This window comes from Brachyhypopomus gauderio, chromosome 6 (assembly GCF_052324685.1).
Source record: "Brachyhypopomus gauderio isolate BG-103 chromosome 6, BGAUD_0.2, whole genome shotgun sequence".
Taxonomy (NCBI): domain Eukaryota; kingdom Metazoa; phylum Chordata; class Actinopteri; order Gymnotiformes; family Hypopomidae; genus Brachyhypopomus; species Brachyhypopomus gauderio.
The window spans coordinates 12,320,787-12,340,418 of NC_135216.1; the positions used below are offsets into that span (position 1 = coordinate 12,320,787).

At 45.8% G+C, this 19,632-nt stretch overlaps 2 protein-coding genes across 3 annotated transcripts; both read left to right on the forward strand.

The window, feature by feature from the left end:
• ak2 (adenylate kinase 2) lies at window positions 1–5,987 on the forward strand. Of its 2 annotated transcripts, XM_077008717.1 has the most exons (7): window positions 1–175; window positions 1,174–1,299; window positions 1,431–1,541; window positions 1,649–1,743; window positions 4,305–4,377; window positions 5,005–5,200; window positions 5,805–5,987. In XM_077008717.1, exons 1-7 carry the CDS (start codon window positions 77–79, stop codon window positions 5,810–5,812), a joined length of 708 nt encoding a protein of 235 aa, XP_076864832.1. In that variant the 5' UTR covers window positions 1–76; the 3' UTR covers window positions 5,813–5,987. The 2 variants fall into 2 exon arrangements, with proteins under 2 accessions (XP_076864832.1, XP_076864830.1); XM_077008715.1 differs by lacking the exon at window positions 5,805–5,987 and having other exon boundaries at window positions 5,005–5,537.
• Window positions 5,988–6,366: 379 nt separating this feature from the next.
• Window positions 6,367–18,446, forward strand: rnf19b (ring finger protein 19B). Its single transcript, XM_077008718.1, has 10 exons — window positions 6,367–6,627; window positions 11,661–12,874; window positions 14,373–14,572; window positions 15,067–15,211; window positions 15,387–15,549; window positions 16,470–16,584; window positions 16,730–16,870; window positions 16,996–17,185; window positions 17,331–17,465; window positions 17,585–18,446. Exons 2-10 carry the CDS (start codon window positions 12,279–12,281, stop codon window positions 18,003–18,005), a joined length of 2,106 nt encoding a protein of 701 aa, XP_076864833.1. The 5' UTR covers window positions 6,367–6,627; window positions 11,661–12,278; the 3' UTR covers window positions 18,006–18,446.
• Window positions 18,447–19,632: the final 1,186 nt, after the last annotated feature.

Genomic DNA, 19,632 nt, shown 5'->3' on the forward strand with positions numbered 1-19,632 from the left:
GCTTCCTTTCCGCTCTGAGGTGGCTTGTAGTGAGTTCGCTGGAGGGTCGAAGTTCCTCGCCGCTTACAAATCGATCATGGCTCCCAGCACGCCACCAGATGATGTCGTTTCTGGCATACGTAAAGGAATTAGAGCTATTCTCCTCGGCCCGCCAGGAGCTGGGAAAGGGACTCAGGTGAGACACGGTCTCGAAACATACCCAGTTAGCCGTGTAGCTCGGTATTAGTTCAACATGACCTCGTGGCTCATTTACGGTGCAGCAGCTCCAAGTGTGTGTAACGTTATATTATGTGTGTGTATGTGTGTGTAGTCCGTTAATGATACTCTTACCTTTTAAACGGCCCATACATTACTGGTGGTGAACTGCTTATACCGTTTATTAAATGCTGTAAGTGATTAACGCAAACTTTAGATGGTTGAGGTCCATCCGTGGAGTCTGGTGAACCACGAGATCATATTGGGTGGTGCTTTGGCTCATGTGTCTGTTGTATGGACCTGATAAAGGTGTAGTTTCACTTCACTGGTCCTGGTTGGTAGTTGTATGGACTTGCCTGATAAAGGTGTAGTTTCACTTCAGTGGTCCTAATCTCCACCCAGGGGGGTAACTGTCTGTACCATTGTTAATTGCAAAGAATGTGTGAAAGATCTCAATTTTCACTTTGAATTATTTATGCTTGAAATCTTTATTTATTTATTGGTCAGGTCTTAAATGTGGGCTACATCCAGTTTTATAATGGAATTAGTTCAGTACATTTTATAGCTAGGTTGAATTTAGTAATTTCGTGACCACATGACCTAATTTATGTGGACCTACTGAGAATATGTTTGCACCACACAATTAAACAATATTGGGCTTATACGGTTATTTATACCAGTTGTGGTGTACCGTATGACTCAAATTGCATATGATGTGTATAGGTTTTTGATAAATCAATCGACTTTATTGATCCCAAAGGATATTGCAGATTAATCTCAAACTGATCGTGAGTAGTTTTGAGTTCATTTCTTCCAAGATATCAATCATAACAGAGCTTTTGATGTCAGTTTGAAATGCATGATTCAATGCATTGACATCCCAAATGAAAAATATGCGACAGTGTTTGATAGACATCATTCCTAAGACGTTTTAATGCAACTTTAAGTTCAACTTCTTTCTCTTGTGGATTGGAACAGGCTCCCAGACTGGCAGAGAAGTATTGCGTGTGTCATCTGGCCACTGGGGACATGCTGAGAGCAATGGTGGCGTCTGGCTCAGAACTTGGCCAAAGACTAAAACAGACCATGGACTCTGGCAAACTGGTAGAGCAGATGAATGAATTTGCAGCATAACACAAGCCCTGCATATCACAGACACCATTTTAGGCCAAATGTTAAGGCCCCAGTGCTTGGATTGCTAAGTTTTTGTATGCCTGTCTGTCTCTTATTATAAGGTGAGTGATGAGATGGTTGTGGAACTTATAGAGAAGAACCTGGACACTGCTCCCTGTAAGAATGGATTTCTGTTGGATGGTTTTCCTCGCACAGTCAAGCAAGCAGAAATGGTAAAGATTATGTTTGTTAAGTTTGTAGGTTAGCAATTTCAAATATAAACAATAGCTCATTGTTAACGTTCCATAATTGATTCTGATTCTGTTCCTCTGTACAATAGTTGGATAATCTACTTGACAAACGCTCAGAGAAATTGGACTCCGTCGTTGAGTTCTCTGTGGACGATTCTCTTTTGGTCCGCAGGATCTGTGGGAGGTAAGATGATGTGGTAGTTGACACGGATGTGCCAGTGGGCGTGGCACCTGTGAGTCAGGCAGGTCTTGGTCTGGGTTAGGCTAGCATATTTTAATATGACCAAAATAAAAAAATATCACGAAAACCAAAGTGATTTTGAAGCAGGAGAAAACATAAAAAAAACCCACAAGTGTATTATAAAGGGCAACAACATCAGGTAGCCTAATGTAACCTTAAGAGCTAGCCTAATTTCTTGGGTGTCATGCCATATGGCTGTCGGGTTCATCACCAGTGCAGAGATACAACGTCACCATAAAAAAATGAATTATTCTAGTACAAACTGGTTAAAAGTTGCCATTAATGAGAGATGTGCATATCTCAACAGTCAAAATTGTCACTGTAACCTACTGTATTTCATTTCATGTGTATTGCATCACAAATGGTAGCAGCATTGTTGAATCCAATCCAGTAGGAAATTCACAATCTGTGGCAAAGCTTGGGAAATGCATCCTTCAAGAAAAGTGGAAAGACATCGGGAGGAACTGATTGTTGAAAGCATAGAATCGTAAAATGTAATTGGAAGCATTGAAATGCCAGTGAAACTGGAAGCTCAGAAAAACTCCAGCAGCTCATTAAGATCCAAGAAGCCAAACACATGAGCGAGGGACAAGAAGTTCAGCAAAAGGGAAACTGATGGCACTCACTCCAACTTCAGTTCACACAGTCACAAACATGTTCATCAGGAGAGGCTGAAGCAACAGCCTTGAGAGCTGACCTGAACACCATCAGGTAAGGCATACATTGCTCACCAGGCTCAGAAGGAAAAAGTGCCAAGTAGCCATACATCACAAGCCACAGTGAATAGCCAAGCTGACATACAGCACAGCCTACAAATCCCAGCCACACCCACAATACTGTACCAGTGCTGGACCGCAACCAGAAGGCAGCCATTACAAGATGACATTAAATGTTATTATTATTAATATTGGTGTTTGAATATGCAAACATGTGATGAACCCAGAGCAGACAGTCAAGGAGGCAATTCTCTGCAAATGCAAGCTAAACGGCATTAGTCAAATTCATGTCTAGGAGAAGGGACACCATATTGGAGTAAGGTGTGTCCATGGGAATGAGAGGGAACACCCAGCAGCAGAAGTATATTGACTGCCAGGCATACTGCTGAACTAGGTGTTGCCAGCCCGTAAGTAGAACCGCTCCATACTGTTTATTTTATGCAGCTATGTGCCAATATTGGTAGACCAGTCTAGCACTCCAAGATCTCAGTCCCATCACAAGTGACTTAGTGGAGCTACAGACAAATGGGTGAATTGAAATTCGACAAAACAAAACTAGCTCAGAAAAGGGAGTTACCGAACAGGTTTTTTTTTTTTAGAGAAGTAAAACTATACTGTCAAAATGAGTCAGAAGAGCAGCTTGTAGCCCTGGCAAACATGATCCTGTTAGCGCTGGAATAAGGACGTGCTACGTCCTGGGTAGGGCTACAGAGAACAATAGCAAGTATAGCTAACAATTCTTACTGTTCAAAACAAAGCAAATGTACTAAAACAGCCGTTCACATGGATAGACAAGGATAGAGGGAGGTCCTTACAGACCAGGGCACTAATTTCACGTCCAGACAGTTTAAGGAAGCATTCACAATGCTACGCATTAACCATCTTTCTACCTTCTACTACAAAGACCAATCAGCCATTCTACCATACAGATTGCAGACAGATGTGGTAAGATGTTTCAACCACATTCTGAAGTCGATGCTTGGCAGATCTGTGACTGGGACCATGGCACTGGGGGTGGCCGATGTACCTTCACTTTGCACTATACAGGAGTATAACATGCGTCTGTGGGCTACCATGGTTTCAGCATTCAGACACCTCTATGGCAGGCAAGTGAGGGCACCACTCGACACCCTAAACAAGGCATGGGAGAGCAACGGACCCCCAAGAGCAGCTGGTATGACATCATCTGATATGTCTTGGAGGGAGATGATGGACACGCTGAAGTCTGGTGACAAAAAAAGCAGAACAGAAGCTGGACCTCAAGGAAGAGGAACCTGGTCCCATGACGAGAAGAATTTAACCTCCTACCAACAACAAGCAGTGCAACTAGCCAAGTGACAGGAGTTGTATGAAGTAAACATGATTTTGGATCACTTCCATGGGTGTTTGTGTCTTTACAGGCATAACAAGAAAAATAATACACTACTGCTCTTACAGCCACATGAATATTAGTGTTCATAGCACCTACCCTTGACCACTATGACCACACAACATCACATGGTTTTCTTGAAAGATGTGAAAAGGCTGAAATACAGAGATTCTGGAAATCCTTTGACTTGGGGAGTTCTTGAATGCCATTCAATGTTTTATAGCTTCCAAATAAGGATGTTGAGTAATTGGTGATTTCTGTTCTCTTGTTATTTTGAAAGCAGAACAGTGCATCACAGCAGCTGGGTGCTCTCTGTGCTGTGATGCTGGCTAAATGTAATGGGTTTGATGGGATTTCCTTTATGACTTGGACCTTAGAGGGTGAGCTTAACCAGACTTTCCTGATATGTGACTTTTTAGGCTAATTCATCAGCCCAGTGGCCGTTCCTACCATGAAGAGTTTAACCCACCCAAAGAACCCATGAAGGATGATGTAAGTGACTATATCCTGCTAGATCAGTTTGGAAATTACCAAATTTGCAATGAATAAGGGAACTGCTTGTTATATTCAGTATCTTCACTTCAAATTCCAAGTAGATTTCTATTTTATAACAATGACATATTAGCCTATTATAGGGTTAACGCCATCAGCACAACTGCTTATCTGACAAACACACCAGTCACTACCGAAGACTACTTATTTTCCAAAGATCACTGTAGTTGAAATGATGTCTCAACATAATGTTTGCAGTAGTTCAAACGAGTTTTCAGGGAGTACCAGACTGTCCACATTGTTTCAGTTGTGCTAGAAGCTAAAACTGAGCCAAAATGTGGATTGTCTGGACTTTCCTGAGAATTAGCAACCACTGCAGTGAGCTACATTGAACTTCATTTAAATCATTGTCCTACTTGAATTTCTTGAGGTTATGTAGAATTCCAGCAAGCCAGAGTATGTGATCTTTGCGATCTGTCACAAATCCTTGTCAATCGCCTCAGGCTGAACTCTGGAGGGCGGTCACCATACGATCTATCCCAGACCTTAAGGGTGGCCCTGTGCTTGTTCCCTGAGCCTCGTGCATGGCGGCCCTGGTGTGAACGCTGGTGTCCTCTGCCCCGCTAGGTGACCGGCGAGCCTCTGTCCCGTCGCAGCGACGACAACGAGACGACCCTGCGTGCACGTCTGGACGCCTACCACAGACAGACGGCACCGCTGGTGCAGTACTACAGCTCCCGCGGCCTGCACCGCGCCATCGACGCCGCACAGTCCCCGGACGTCGTCTTCGCCTCCATCCTCGCAGCCTTCTCAGCTGCCGCCTGTAAAGACCTTGTGTTATTTATCTAAGTCATTCCTCCAGCTTCTTCCCTCTCTCCATCCGTGTCCTCCTGTGGCGTCATTGCCCATCCTGTATTTCTCAATAGGTGTCTTGAGTTCTTGAGTTTTAATACTTGTTTGCTAGCAAGTAAAACTACAACACTAACCTCTCTTGTTTGCTAGCAAGTAAAACTACAACACTAACCTCTCTGGAACCTGGATAATGGTTTGCTTTTCATCTTCTTTTGACCTATTCCTTTGAGACATGCTGCACGCCAAAATAAATTACTCAGTCTGTGATTTATTTTGCTAATCTGTAGAAATTAAATTTATCCTCTGCACTTCTCTGTCTTATTTGATTTTACTTTTGCTATTACTTGGCAAACTCTGTTTACTTGCACATCAAGGTGAAATGTGAGCCTTATTGCGCTTCTGGTTGCAAGGCTTATTGTAGTAATAATCATGTCCTCCAGAGGTCGTGTGATTTAGCATTTTGTGGGTGCTGCATTTTGTGAGCCATTTGAGTGGAACAAGTTGAGATTGTATTTTGCCTTGAGTACACTTGTGAATTGATTGCTGATTTACATAAGGCTTTTTTCCCTTTACAGCTGTTTGAGTCCCTGCCTCCTCCATCCACTCTGATCCAGATGAGACAAAAAGGTGGAGGGTGTCCATATCCTGTAATTTAATTACGATGGATAGATATTATGCATTATTTTGTGCAGTCTATTGTTGACAACAAACAATGCTGTGATCTGTTTTACTTAATAAAAATATACTATTTTACAATATCTTTGATCATCTTTATGTGATCGTATTGGGTGTTCTTAGGGTCTTCTATTATGCTTTGAATAAATTTAGATTAATTTGTATCCTGCACTATTCTGCAGATGTGTCCTTTAATTTAGGCACCAAGTATATTTCATGTATGATTCATTTTGTACAAAGGTTTATGGATTAAAATGAGCATAATTGAGGCCAAATTCAAGTCAGGATTTAATTCGCGAAAGTATTTCCAAAAAATCTCTTTACTTTCAGTTTAGGATTGTGTGGGTTTTATTCCCGTTAAAAGTTTCGGGATACGCAAGGCGACCTATCGTTTCAAATGTGACATCACGGGGTGGGGTTTCCAAAAGAATGCGAGGCGCGTCACTCAGTGGGGCTTTCCTCTATGACGTCAATGGAACGGAGAAGCAGCGGACATAATGTGTGGAGCTGGATACAGCTGGGTAGAGTAACCGGGACAGGGAGCACATCTTCTACTGACGGAGGAATGTGTATATTGTATAAGATTCTGCTGCGAAGATCCCCCTCGGAGAACTGACTGGACAGACAGCGCACACAGCACAATAGTGCTCCGTGTTCCGCCCTGTTCTGCCGAACCGTCTCGCTGTTCCAGGGAGCAACATTTGTTGTCAATATTTTTTTCAGGTAAGGAGATTTGTAGCGTAGTTGTAGTTTTTTAAGCGGGTTATTGGTCTTAATTAGTACTACTCGTAACGATTAACATCAAAACGAGACGAGATGCGTTTGAAAGTTCCCAGTCGTGCGAAACGACGCGATGACAAAATCGATGTGGACGGTGTCGGTTCGTTTTCGTTTTGCCAACCGTCGCCGCAATATACAGCTGTAGTTTTGGCCCAATGTTAACGAGACGAACACAGGCTGGTTCTCCCTCGCTTTTATATGGGCCTGATATGGGGCTTCCTTTACAATGTAGCTTACTTTAGTCTTTGTCGTGTAATTACGGTCCAGTGGCGTTCTGGTGTCGTATTACGACGGTAAAGGTGGTGGGTCCACCCAGAGCCCGCTGAGTTTGTCCACACGGGGACAACGTTTGGACCCGTTTTAGTCTCTCCTCAGCCTGTGTGGGTCCACCCTTTCTCTCTTACACTAAACCCCTCTCACACTGCAGTCGTTCATGTTGTTCTCACACACACACACACACTTCCCTCTCTCGTTCTTTAATGGCTCTTTTTTTGTTGTTGTTTGAGCATGGCATTAAACATTCAACAACCCAGAGACGTCCTCCCCCATTACGGCCTAAGTGTAGGACTTACGGCTCGTTTACATTACATATAACATATACGGATGGAGGACAGCACTTTGGACCTTTTCCAGGGAATGGACAGATTCTCCTCTCTTTTACTACTGGTTTCAGTTCCATGGTAAATTCTGTGGAAAGTTCTTGTTCTGCTCCATCGCACTTCCTGTAATTTCATTCATGTGATTCAAATGATGTCGTTTCTTTGTTCTGTTCAGTTAAAGTGAAACTTACCGGGGTGGAGGGGGTGGCTGATATTTTTGGTATCGTTTTTACACCAGTCATTTTACTCAGGCAGTTTATCGGAATATTGAAAAAGATTTTGATTTTGGGTAAAGGTAGCAATCATTTCTCTTACAGATTCCGAATATTTAGCCTCACTCAGAATTTACCTCAGTTGTATCATCTCCCAGTAGTTTGTGTTGTTGTAGTTGTAATTTGTCTATGCTGACAGCTTATCAACTAAAAACTACTTTTAGTTAATAAGCTGTCCTAGTGATGGAGGAGGGGTGGGGGTTGTGGGGAACAACACAACCACACACAAAAAACATCCTCTATGTCTGTGTATTGCCCTCCACTAGCATAAAGATGTATTGTTTCCAAGGAGACAACTCACTTCTGTGTGTCATTCTGAATAATAATTTTTACAAAATACTATAAATGTATTGTCATTTATCTTTTTTTTTTTAATACAGTAGATTAAACATGCTTCAGAATGCCATCAGTTAAATAGATGCAATAATGAATTGGGAATTCTTTAAGTTGTTATTCACGAGGTGAGAAGATTACGTAATATGTCAGATCCCGTTCATCATAAAAGAGAAGTCTGAAGGGAAACGTCTGATGGGGACGTCTGGTTGACATGTCCTGAGCCTGGGAAGTGCTCAACTGCAAGCATGACGGAACAGCAAGCAGACCCAGCCCTGGTGGTGGTGGTGTGTGGGCAGGAGCGTGAGTGCTGGGGAGGCTGCTAATGCTGAGTCTCGGGTCTCGGGGTGAACGATGTGCTGGGCTGTCACTGGCCACACTGTCCGGGGCCTCTGAGAACGTACGGACTAACTGCACTCATCGGTCACAGTGAAGATGAGGATATGGCAGAGACCCAAAGTGTTGGCCTGTGCTATTGTTGTACTTCTACAATTTTGTATCGAATCATTTTGTGTTCACAGTTTGTGTGATCAGCCCCAAAGGCTGCCATTTTAATTAAAATGTTTCTCATGTAAGATCTTATCTTATTTCCTTATATGGAAAAACCTTATCATAACAAATCAATATCGATGAAACATGGAATACGTTGATACCAGGTTATTAAACAACTCTTCGGTCGTTCCGATTTGAAGGTGCGTGACTTTCAGATGAGTATTTCTGACGTGCACCGTCATGTTGGTGGAACCAGAACTGTCCCGATGGTAGGCCTGTGGCTGACCAGTCACTGTGATGACTGAAGCTCAAACAGACCTGTCCCGATGGTAGGCCTGTGGCTGACCATTCACTGTGATGACTGAAGCTCAAACAGACCTGTCCCGATGGTAGGCCTGTGGCTGACCAGTCACTGTGATGACTGAAGCTCAAACAGAACTGTCCCGATGGTAGGCCTGTGGCTGACCAGTCACTGTGATGACTGAAGCTCAAACAGACCTGTCCCGGTGGTAGGCCTGTGGCTGACCAGTCACTGTGATGACTGAAGCTCAAACAGACCTGTCCCGATGGTAGGCCTGTGGCTGACCAGTCACTGTGATGACTGAAGCTCAAACACGATTACAGTCTTTGCTAGCGTTCCTTCGGGCGTCTCTGTCCTTTACACGCGCAGGCAGAGACCTCTCCCATATCAGGCAGCCATTGCATTCTGGACATTCGGCTGTGCCCACTGTCTACCAGCTACGACTCTCTCTTGTCCGTCCAAGTGCTGTAGGAAGCTGCAGTGGTTTACAGTGTGGTGGTTTCGTTTAGCTGCCTCTGTCTGCGTTGTTTCTTTCTCTTCGTGTTCTGCAGCACTCTGGTTATTAGAACTGGCAGTGCGAGAGGAAGTGTGGCTCGCACCCCGGCTATGTTTGTAAAGTTGGCAATTAAAGTTTTGGTAGCGTGACTGAGGCAACATTACATGAACAGACTTGCTTGCGTAGACACGTAAACTCACATATGTGACCAAAAATGGGTCACCAATTGAATATTTGAGTTGTGTTATAACAAGCCCAGGTCATTTGCAGCTGTGTGAATGAGGTTGTGGCTGTAATGCAGTATATTGATGGAGCTTGCAGATGGAACTCTGCACCATTGATGAACATGAAGAGTGTGCAGGAATACTGCACTGTGTGGCTGAGACATTTGAGACTCTGCTTTGCAAGTAGCAGCCAACACAGCTCAGCTATGATTTGTGTAACACAGTAATAACATTTTTAATCACGAGTTTTTCAGTGGTTATTATTCGTCCACTTTTCAGCAGTTCAGAAGAAGAAGAAAAAAGCAACATACCTTTTTTCATCCATTTTATTTCCCAGTGTCAATGTCCCAGAGTGTTCTTAAGTATAATATATATTTTGAATACCCTTGAATTCCTGCCACATGGCTTCGCAAACTGTGTGTTGTAACCACCACCACCAAAGAAGACTTGTTGTCCACCCACATGCGCCTCACACACCAAACCTCGGAGAGCACAGATGGTAATTATGTGTCATCAGTTACATTAGCGAAGGCTGCTGCCTCCTCTAAACAGGGGCCAACAAAGAATAAGAGGGTTATGATGCTACCTGTTGGATCAGCACTTCTACACAGATGGACCTCTCCCCCCTACACCCGCCCAAATACCCCAACAGACCTACCTATGATTCAACACTAACCTTTAAACAGGATGGCTAAGGCAGCACCATGGTAACTGTGGAGAGAGATCACCATGAGTGTGTGTGTGTGTTGGGTCAGGTTATGAAAGCATGGCTGCATTTCTCAATGTTATTATTACTGTTATGCCTGTGTTTTCATGACGTGCCGGTGTGCATGACGCCAGTGGGCTAAGATATCAGGTCACGGTAATGGCTCTTAGCAATTTAACCAGGTCTGAGGAAAAGTGGGTCATTCTGACTCCCACCCCAGCTTGTCTAATGGAGCCATTAACATCAGACCACAGGCCCGCTGGAGGGGAAGGAGAGAGGTGGAGGATTCGGGGCTAGCTCACTGTGCCGCTGTTTGTGTTACACAATGTTCGGCTGACCCCGGAGAAAAAAAATGTGTGTAGAGTTATTGTGTGAAAAATACTGAAGGAAAAACAAAATCCGTGATGGCTCTGTACAAACGGGCTGAGTTGATTCTTTGATGTGGCAACATGAGGCCTGGCGTGTTGAGTCTGCAGTGTGCACGTCTGGACACGTCTGCGTTCGCATGAAGCTTTCAGGGAGATGAGGTTATGCTACTGTCATGGTCTCTCCCGTGTTTCCTGTTTCCAGTAAAAACGCTCAATTTACAGTGGCGGTTGTCCAGGGGTCAGCAGAGGAGTCCAGGACACATCTGGTGAAATGTGTTGAGAGAGAGAGTGTGTGTGTGTGTGTGTGTGTGTGTGTGTGCGTGCCCCGAGTGCTCCGTCTGCGTTTACACACTCTGCTTTTATGTGTTACAAGCAGATTCTGCTGCACACTTGATTTTTGCTCCTCTTTCTTTTATTTAAGTTTTTTGTCCTCTCTACCATGAAAGATGTCAATCCTTTGTGGTCACATGGTCTTTAATATACTATTGTGTTGTGTGCGCTCAGATGTGCCAGTCACTGCAGGGGTCCTTGTTTGCTGTACTGGTAGTGAGGATCACCATGGCAACCCCACTAGTAGCGCAGTGTGAAGTGGAGAGTGAGAGCTGAACTGTGCGTGTGCTTGTGTGTTTGAGACTGAGGCAGAAGGTGTCAGCTCGACTGAGATACAAAAAAGAGAGAGAGGGAGTGAGTGAGGAAGGGAGGGAGGGAGGGAGGGAGATAAAGGACCTAGGTAAAAAGTGAAATACGGGAGCCAGAAATAAAACCACTGTGTGAAGAAAATAAACTATGGTGTGAGACACTTGTAGCCTGTTTGAGATACTCTTAACAGATATTAGGGCTTCCTACAAGTTGGGGGAAAAAATAAAATTAGCTGATTCTTATTATTATTATGTATTTCCTTTGTACATCATCTAAGTGCTAATGTATTTGTGTGTGTGAATAGTGTAATTTCATGCATGGTCCCTAATGTCTCGAGCCTGTCAAATGGCAGTCAGTACAGTGTTGTGGTACCGTCGGTACAGTGTTGTGGTACCGTCAGTACTGTACCGTGGTCCTGTTGCACATGAAGAGTTAACAGCAAGCTGCAGGTTTTGAGAGGAGGGGTGCGCGTGCGTGGTCTGTGCACGCTCCTCACAGCTCACTGCTCTCTGCGCTCACTTCCTGTGCCGTTTCTGTTCTTTACAGGCAGGCCGACACCGAGAAGGAGAGGTGCTGACCGGAGAAGCTCACCTCAGCCCTCTGACCGAGAACTCCAGGGAAGAGAGGACAGTCAGATTGATATTCTGAGCCGGATGGATATATTGCATCTCCAGCCTCGATTATGATTACTTTCATTTTATATTGTTGAAAAAAACTTCCCTTTTTTTCCTGAGAAAAAAATTAAACATAGATTTTCACCGGCAGAAAGCTTGTTTTTCTGTGCATACAATTGTGGTCATAATACAGACGTTTACTTAACTGCTAATCGGCCTCGTCTGGCTGTTACGATCAGCAGCCCGTAGGACAGCGAGGGGACTTTTCAGTTTCTCTTTCCATTCCGTCTGACTTATTCTGTGAAGTTTATCTTTACGTTTGTTGTTTTATTGCTTTGTTCCTTGTATGGTGTAGAAGGAAGTTGTGACTGTATGACTGGAACTGTCCACTGCTGTTGAACTGGAATTTGTTTGATTCGTTTGAATACTCGTGTGCTCTTGAGGAAGTAGGCATCGGAATTACTGCAACGATAAGAGGCCTACCATTTAGAACTTGTCCCAGACTCATAAGGATCAAAGCCGAGGGACTCTTGCAGGCCATCCCTGGGCAATGGGATCAGAAAAAGACTCTGAATCGCCCCATTCTTCCGTCAATGGCATTCCCAATCCCAAATGTCGAGGACCAGGCAAGAAGCAATCCAGGATCTCCTTCTCCAGCCTCTTCCACAGTAAACGGGGTTCCAGGGGAAGCAAGAGCAGTGTGGGCACCCCTTTAGCCCAGCAGCTACACCACCAACAGCAGCAACAGCTCCTGCAGCCTCCCGCACCCGTAGCCGCCTCTCCGGAACCCCCCGCCCCCGTCGCGGCCGCCCCCGTCGCCGACCCGGCCGAGCCGGCCTCGCCCGGGGGGCCCGAGCTCCTGGAGTGCCCCCTGTGCCTGGTGCAGCAGCCCCGGGAGCAGCTGGCGGAGCTGCAGGGCTGCAGTCACCGCTCGTGCCTGTGCTGCCTGCGCCAGTACCTGCGCATCGAGATCACGGAGAGCCGCGTGCAGCTCAGCTGCCCCGAGTGCGCCGAGAGGCTGGCGCCCCGCCAGGTGGCCCTCATCCTGGACGACGCCGCTCTGCTGGAGAAGTACGAGGAGTTCCTGCTCAGACGCTGCCTCGCCTCGGACCCGGACTGCCGCTGGTGCCCCGCCCCAGACTGCGGGTGAGTGTCGGGGTCTCTACCCCGCGTTGTTTAACGCCCCGAAAGGTGCACGCCCAGCGCCGACCCTGAATCGCTGCTGACGTCGAGTAAACGCTGGTTAGTTTGATGTGGGCAGGTATTGGTTGACGCGTTCGTCTGACGCGAATGTTTGTCTTTTCACCTGACCTCGTATTTCGGTCGGAAAGGTTTGCCCTCCCTCCGTTCCTGCTTCACCAGGTGTAGGAGGCCTCCGAAAGGTCAGGGACGGAACACCAGTCGTTCTACTTGTGGGAAGCTTCAGTCGGTGGATGTGTCATTTGGGGAGAGCGTGTTTACTGTGCAGTGCCTTGCGTGCCGCGTAACAGACGTGTCGAGCCCAGTGGTGGGTTGATGACCCACTTATCACGGGCACATCTTTTGAGTCAGCACCACTCCCTTTTCAAGCCCACGGTCGTCACACAAAATGGCAGTTTTTCAGAGAAGGACCTTTTCTGCAGGGAAAGTGAGAAGCGTTTCAGTGGCAGGGGTAATGGGTGGTTTCCATGGGGCTTGTATTGTTCCCCCGTGGTGTAAGTGTCGTTAAGATGTGCTTGTCATCTTGCAGGATGAATGGCTTTTTTTAACCCTCTGTCTTTGGGCATATGTGTGTAGACGACTGGGTGTGAGGTGGAGTAATGTGTTCAATATGTGGGGTGCACGGCAGCACGGATTCACCTCACATTCTTCTATCCGTTGCATTGGATTCATTAGATTCACAGCATCCCACTCCCATCCGTTCTATTTCCTCTCTCGCTCTCCCCCCCTCTCTCTCTCTCGCCCCCCCCCCCTCTCTCTCTCTCTCTCTCACTCTCACTCTCTCTCACTCTTGAGGAGTTGTACTCTCCATGTTCTCCGCTTCATAACTCGGTCCCAGTTTGACTGAAAGGAGGAGATAACCAATCCGGGAATGTAGCAGTATACCCCCCCCAACATCTCCCCCCCCCCCGCCTGCCCCTTGCTGTCAGTTGCTATGGCGACTGGGATGCTGCACTGAACAAGTGTTGCTATGGGTAACAGAGGTTGGGATTTAATTAAAGTGGTCATTACCTCCTCACCGGACAGTGTACATGCTACGTTTTGTGTGTTTGAGTGAATAATGGATTGTCTTCTTAGACTTGTTTTTTGAGCCAGCATGAACATGCGGGACAGAGGGAGTGTCAGTTTCAGATGTGCTGTTCCCTTACACTGTCTGCCCTGGGCTTTATTACGCTGCAAATGTGCTGCCCAGTGAACTGTAGCCCTGCAGATAGAACTTTTTCCCCTCCTTCCAGTAACAACTTTATGCTGTTGTTTGTAGTAAGAGGTCACAAGTCCATTTGATTATGAGAGATGGCTTCGCTGCCATGATACCCTTTAACAACTCATGTTGCACATCCCCATATTAATGTTACCACGGGGCTCCCTGATCCGCTCTTTGGATCTGTGTGTCTGGTGTTTTAAACGGGATGGTCATGTGTCTCTCTGGTCCCTCCTCTGCCAGGTTTGCAGTCATCGCCTCAGGTTGTGCCAGCTGCCCCAGGCTGGTGTGCGGCAGGGAAGGGTGTGGAGCCGAGTTCTGCTACCACTGCAAGCAGCCCTGGCACCCCAACCAGACATGCGACTCAGCCCGCCAGCAGAGGGCGCTGTCCCTGAGAACCCACAGCACCCACTCGCCCAGTTACACAGCAGAGCAGGGGCCCAGTGAGTGACCGCCACTTCCTGCTCTTTGTCTTCTGCCTCTTCTTCTCTGTTTCCTGTAGCAGCCTCCACACATGGCACGGCCTGACCCCAACGCTGAACAAATCATATACAATAATACACAAGATCTCAATGTGTACCAAGAACCAAGAATTAAACACACATTAGAGTGCTCCTATATTAACCATGTAATATAATAATAATAATAATAATAATAATAATAATAATAATGTAATTATATATATGCTCCATATTTGACCTGATATTCTAAACAGTGAATCAGACCCATCCACACATCTCAGACTCATCCACACACCTCAGAGCCAACCACACATCTTTCTACACATCTTGCTAATCTAAAAAAAGGACTCATGGCCTTTGCTGACTGCATTTCCTGTTACATTGCCTGACATTTCGAAAAGCACCTGCTCAGCATGTTGTGTTTTAAAGAGCACTTTAGTTTGCCTAAACCCAAACCCTGTGATCCCCCCACTCAGCCGACGACATCAAGCCCTGTCCGCGATGCGGCGCCTACATCATCAAGATGAACGACGGCAGCTGTAATCACATGACCTGTGCCGTGTGTGGCTGTGAGTTCTGCTGGCTGTGTATGAAGGAGATCTCAGACCTGCACTACCTCAGGTACGCCCAGCGTCGACACCCTGCGTGCGTCCTCTCGTCAGGAGCACCGCCATCTGTTCAGTTCCTCCCTGCGGGCACCTGGGCGTGCTGGGGGAGGCTGAGAATAATACCCCCCCCCCCCCCCCCCCCCCCCACACGTCTGCCTGCCTGCCTCATTCTGCGCTGTTCATCTCAGTCCATCAGGTTGCACTTTCTGGGGAAAAAAGCCATGGAGTCGTAAGAAGAAGATTCTGTGGCAGCTGGGCACCTTGATTGGCGCCCCAGTAGGCATCACCCTGATCGCTGGCATCGCTGTGCCCGCCATGGTTCTTGGCATTCCTGTTTACGTAGGACGCAAGGTGAGTTTCTGAGTCATTTGTGCTGACGTGCTGGGGTTGTGACTAACTTATTGATGGGTTCTGGGAATTTAGATATGGCTTCAAAGAGGAACTACATTTGAATAAAAATGGAAAAAAAAGTCATGGTCATTGTTACTGGAATGGCTAGAGGCTTCCTGCACTTCCTTGTCTGTGCACACCATGGTTCACGTGTTTGGATTACATTTGATCCTATTGCATTATGGGTGCGATACTCTTTCATTGCAATACTGCTTGCCAGGGTTGAGCAGGACCCAAGCTCTGCTAAACCAGGAGACTTCCCCTGCCAAAGTTATTTTCATTTCCTTCAGACACTAGCTTGTAAAAAAAAAAATGTATAAATTTTTTTAAATATACTTTGAGGCCTATAAAATACTAAAACCAGGAAGTATTGCCTATGCTTATGTGTGCTGTCTGTATGCACAAAGTAACTATGGGGGGTGAAGTCCATGTACTTAGAGACTTGGTGTTTCCTGATTGGTAATTATAGACAGACTATGCTGAAATATATAGACCCAGACTCCAGGACTGTTGTTTGTAAGAAAAACAATTTTAGTGATAACTCCCAGATTGGAAAAAAAAAACAGTACAAGGTGAAGTGTTAAACAGTTTTAAAAACTTCTTCTATTCCCCCCCCCCCCCCCCCCCCCCCCACTGCATTACCAAACCCACAAAAAGCGCAAAGAAAAAAAAACCCGAAAAACCCTGAATTCTCTGGGACCGCACATACTATACTGATTAATGTGTAGATCGCTCTGACTAAGACCGTCTGTTTCGGGCTTTAAGTGTCACATACTTTTAAGTGTTCATCTTTTCCTTTGTCAGAATAAATGCAACTAAAATGTGAACCATATCATGCTTGCATTTCCTTGATGTTCTTGCTACTCTTCTGTCGGGGGCAGATATACGCCCACTACGAGGGAAAGAAAACTTCACAGCACAGGCGAAATCTGGCCATCACAGGGGGCGTGGCCCTGTCCATCATCACTGCCCCAGTGCTTGCGGCAGTCAGTGTGGGTAGGTTATCTTATGAGGAAGAAATATAACCACATTTAATGATCACATTTCTTAGCTGCTTCTTAAAGACAAATGGTAAGCCATGCACACATGCTACAATTTTCAGTGGGACCTTGCTAAATAGGGGCATGTATGTGTTGACCAGGTATTGGTGTGCCCATCATGTTGGCGTATGTGTATGGGGTGGTGCCCATCTCCCTGTGCCGGGGCGGGGGCTGCGGGGTCAGCCGTGGGAAGGGCAGAGGCGTCCGGATCGACTTTGATGAGGACGATGGACCTATCACGGGTGAGTGGGGTCAAAGTTCCTCCGATTTTACAAATGAAATATTTCCTACATGAGTAAATAAAGTACTGCTTTGCTTAACAGTGATTGGTTGTTTTCGACCGCATGCTTTCTTTTTCCTCTTGTAGTGGCTGACGCATGGCGGGCGCTGAAGTCCCCCAGCCTTGGAGAGAGCAGCCTGGAGGGGGGAGCCAGTGGCCTCAGCACCACCTCCCCAAGTGAAGGCCTGTCTGTGGCCCCCGGGGTCCTGGGGGACACCCCCCACTTCAACACACTGGCAGGAGGGGCTCTCGGGGCCAGAACGGGCAAATACAGCAGGTATGATGAAGAGTGTGGGCGGTGAAAATATTAGGGCTAAAAGATTTGTATTCATTTTAAGTGTAGATGCGAGCTAAACCAAATCTCTTTAAGGTCAGGTCAGCGTCTGGCAGGTTACTGTAGCGTAACTGTGTTGATGCTGCAGGTTGGAGGTTCAAGGCGCTGAGCTTGGCAAGGAGGGTGTGCGGAGAGAGACCGGGAGCTTGGGTGCAGCCAGTGACTGTGCCAGCACTCGAGGCATGGCAGGCTCCATTACCTCCTCCTACACGCTGCCTGACAGGTAGGGGTGTGTGTGTGTGTGTGTGTGTGTGTGTAACCTTGCTTTGGTGTATTGTCAAATTTGGACCCGCCCCCTTCGTTGTGTGTAACTCGTGTTTTCTGTGGAACATTGTGTTTCAGGGAAGGAACAAACCTGGAAATTCAAGTGGACATTGAAACCAAGCCCAGCCATTTGTGTCTAACTAGTGAAGAGGACCTGGCCCCGCCCACCACCGCAATGGCACCTGGCTCAGGGGAGGAGCCTCAGGACTGCAGCTCTCGCAGAGGTGGGGTTTTAACCAGCTCATCTCTGGGCCTGTCTCCAAGGGGCTCACTCAGGGAGGGGCTTCGCGATGTCACCCTGGCTCAGCCAGAGAGCATCCGCAGTGACCTGGAGATGTCCGACACGCAGTCCGACGACATTGCCGAGCTCACGTCGGACGACTGCGAGTCCCCCCGTCCCAAGTGCTCCCACCCCACTGCCCCACCACAGCCCACCTGCCGAGCCTTGAACTCCGCCGACGGCCTGCACTGTCCTGATAACGTCGTCCTTTACGCGTGAGAGACCGCGGGGGCTCTAGCGGTTGCACAAACCAAGCTGTTTTTGGACGTTTTCATTTATTACTGCTTCTCCTGTTATTTTGCTGCTTTTTTTAAAAAGGAAAAAATATTGAAACACCTTTTTCAGGCAACTGGGGTGGCATGTGTCTGCCTGACTGCCTGTTGCTCTGTATTTCTGTCTGTCTTGTCTGAAACTCTGAGGAAGTACTGACAGGACTCTACCTCTACAACAATCCATACTGTTAGTAATTCATAACATTGTTTGTTTACTTATTGGTGCAGAAATGCCTTGGCTATTTAAGCAAAAAAAAGAGAAAAAGTTAAACCATAGGTACTACCATTGCCACAAGAATTCCTGTGATGGGAGTGAAAAATTATGTTAAAAAAAAAAAAAGTAAAAACATCCCTAAGCACACTCAGACGTGTGCATGTGGGCTGCGGTTTAGGTGGAGTATACTGTTTTCTATGTATGTTGGAGTGTGTATTTTTTTATTTATATTTAATCAACCTAAAATTGTATAATTTGCTGTTTGCATGTGTATGCATGACCTACACTTGTACGTAAGGACACGAGCATAGTATGTAGTGGTTGCACTGACCAAGTTTCCAAGTTTGCACAGTGGTAAGGTATACATGGACCTGCATTTAAGTATCACCTGCACAGAGATTGGAGTTCACTGAAGGAGAGGAGTCATTGTCATGAGACTGATCACTTTACAAGCAGACAGTTCCATTGAAATGACTGTCTTCCTGCCTTAGAGACAGCACTCACACTCCATCCTTCCCCCCTGATGTGTGTGTGTGTGTGTGTGTGTGTGTGTGTGTGTGTGTATTAAATCATAAAGAGCATCAATAATGGGGCATGACACCAATGCTCTTTGTTTTGTAACAGCCCTGTACTATGGATTCACTGCAGTGTGTCTGGGTTTATGCATTTCGGAGGAATAAACTGAGTTAAACGAATGAGCTTTGTGCACTTTATCACAGTATTTGTCATTGTTCTGCAAGGACATCTTTCTCATGCCCTCTCTCTCTCCCTCTCTCTCTATATATATGTATATGCTTGTGCTTACCATCCATACCTTTAATGGATGATGAATCTTTTAATTATATCCCTCTCGGATGACAAATTATTTGGTTATATAGCATACATTTGTTATGTCTTTGTGGATTTGATGGAGTGTTGAAATCCCTTTTATGCTATTTTGGATATCAGATGCTGCATTTTTTCTGTTCAGTTGTATTTGAATCCCTTATTTGTAATATTAATAATGGAAAGTACTGTTTGATGGTATTAAAAATGGATAATGGATTTTAAGATATCCACCTTGGAAATATGGTCCAGTCAAGTATTTATTCTGTTGTGAGGCAATGTACTAACCATAACTAAGAAATGAAACTGCTTAAATTAGACAACAAATAGGACTAAATTAACACTGAAATGACAAGCAATATGGAAAGAAATCAAAACACCTGCAATCTTTTGCTGTTTTTGTATGCCCAGGACGGTGATCCTGGTCAAACCTAGAGTTTCACTAAAATAAACAGTTGTCTGTGGTAAATTTTTGTTTGTATTCTTTGACGATACATTTAACAAATTCATGGTTTCTGAAGATATTTGTAGTTCC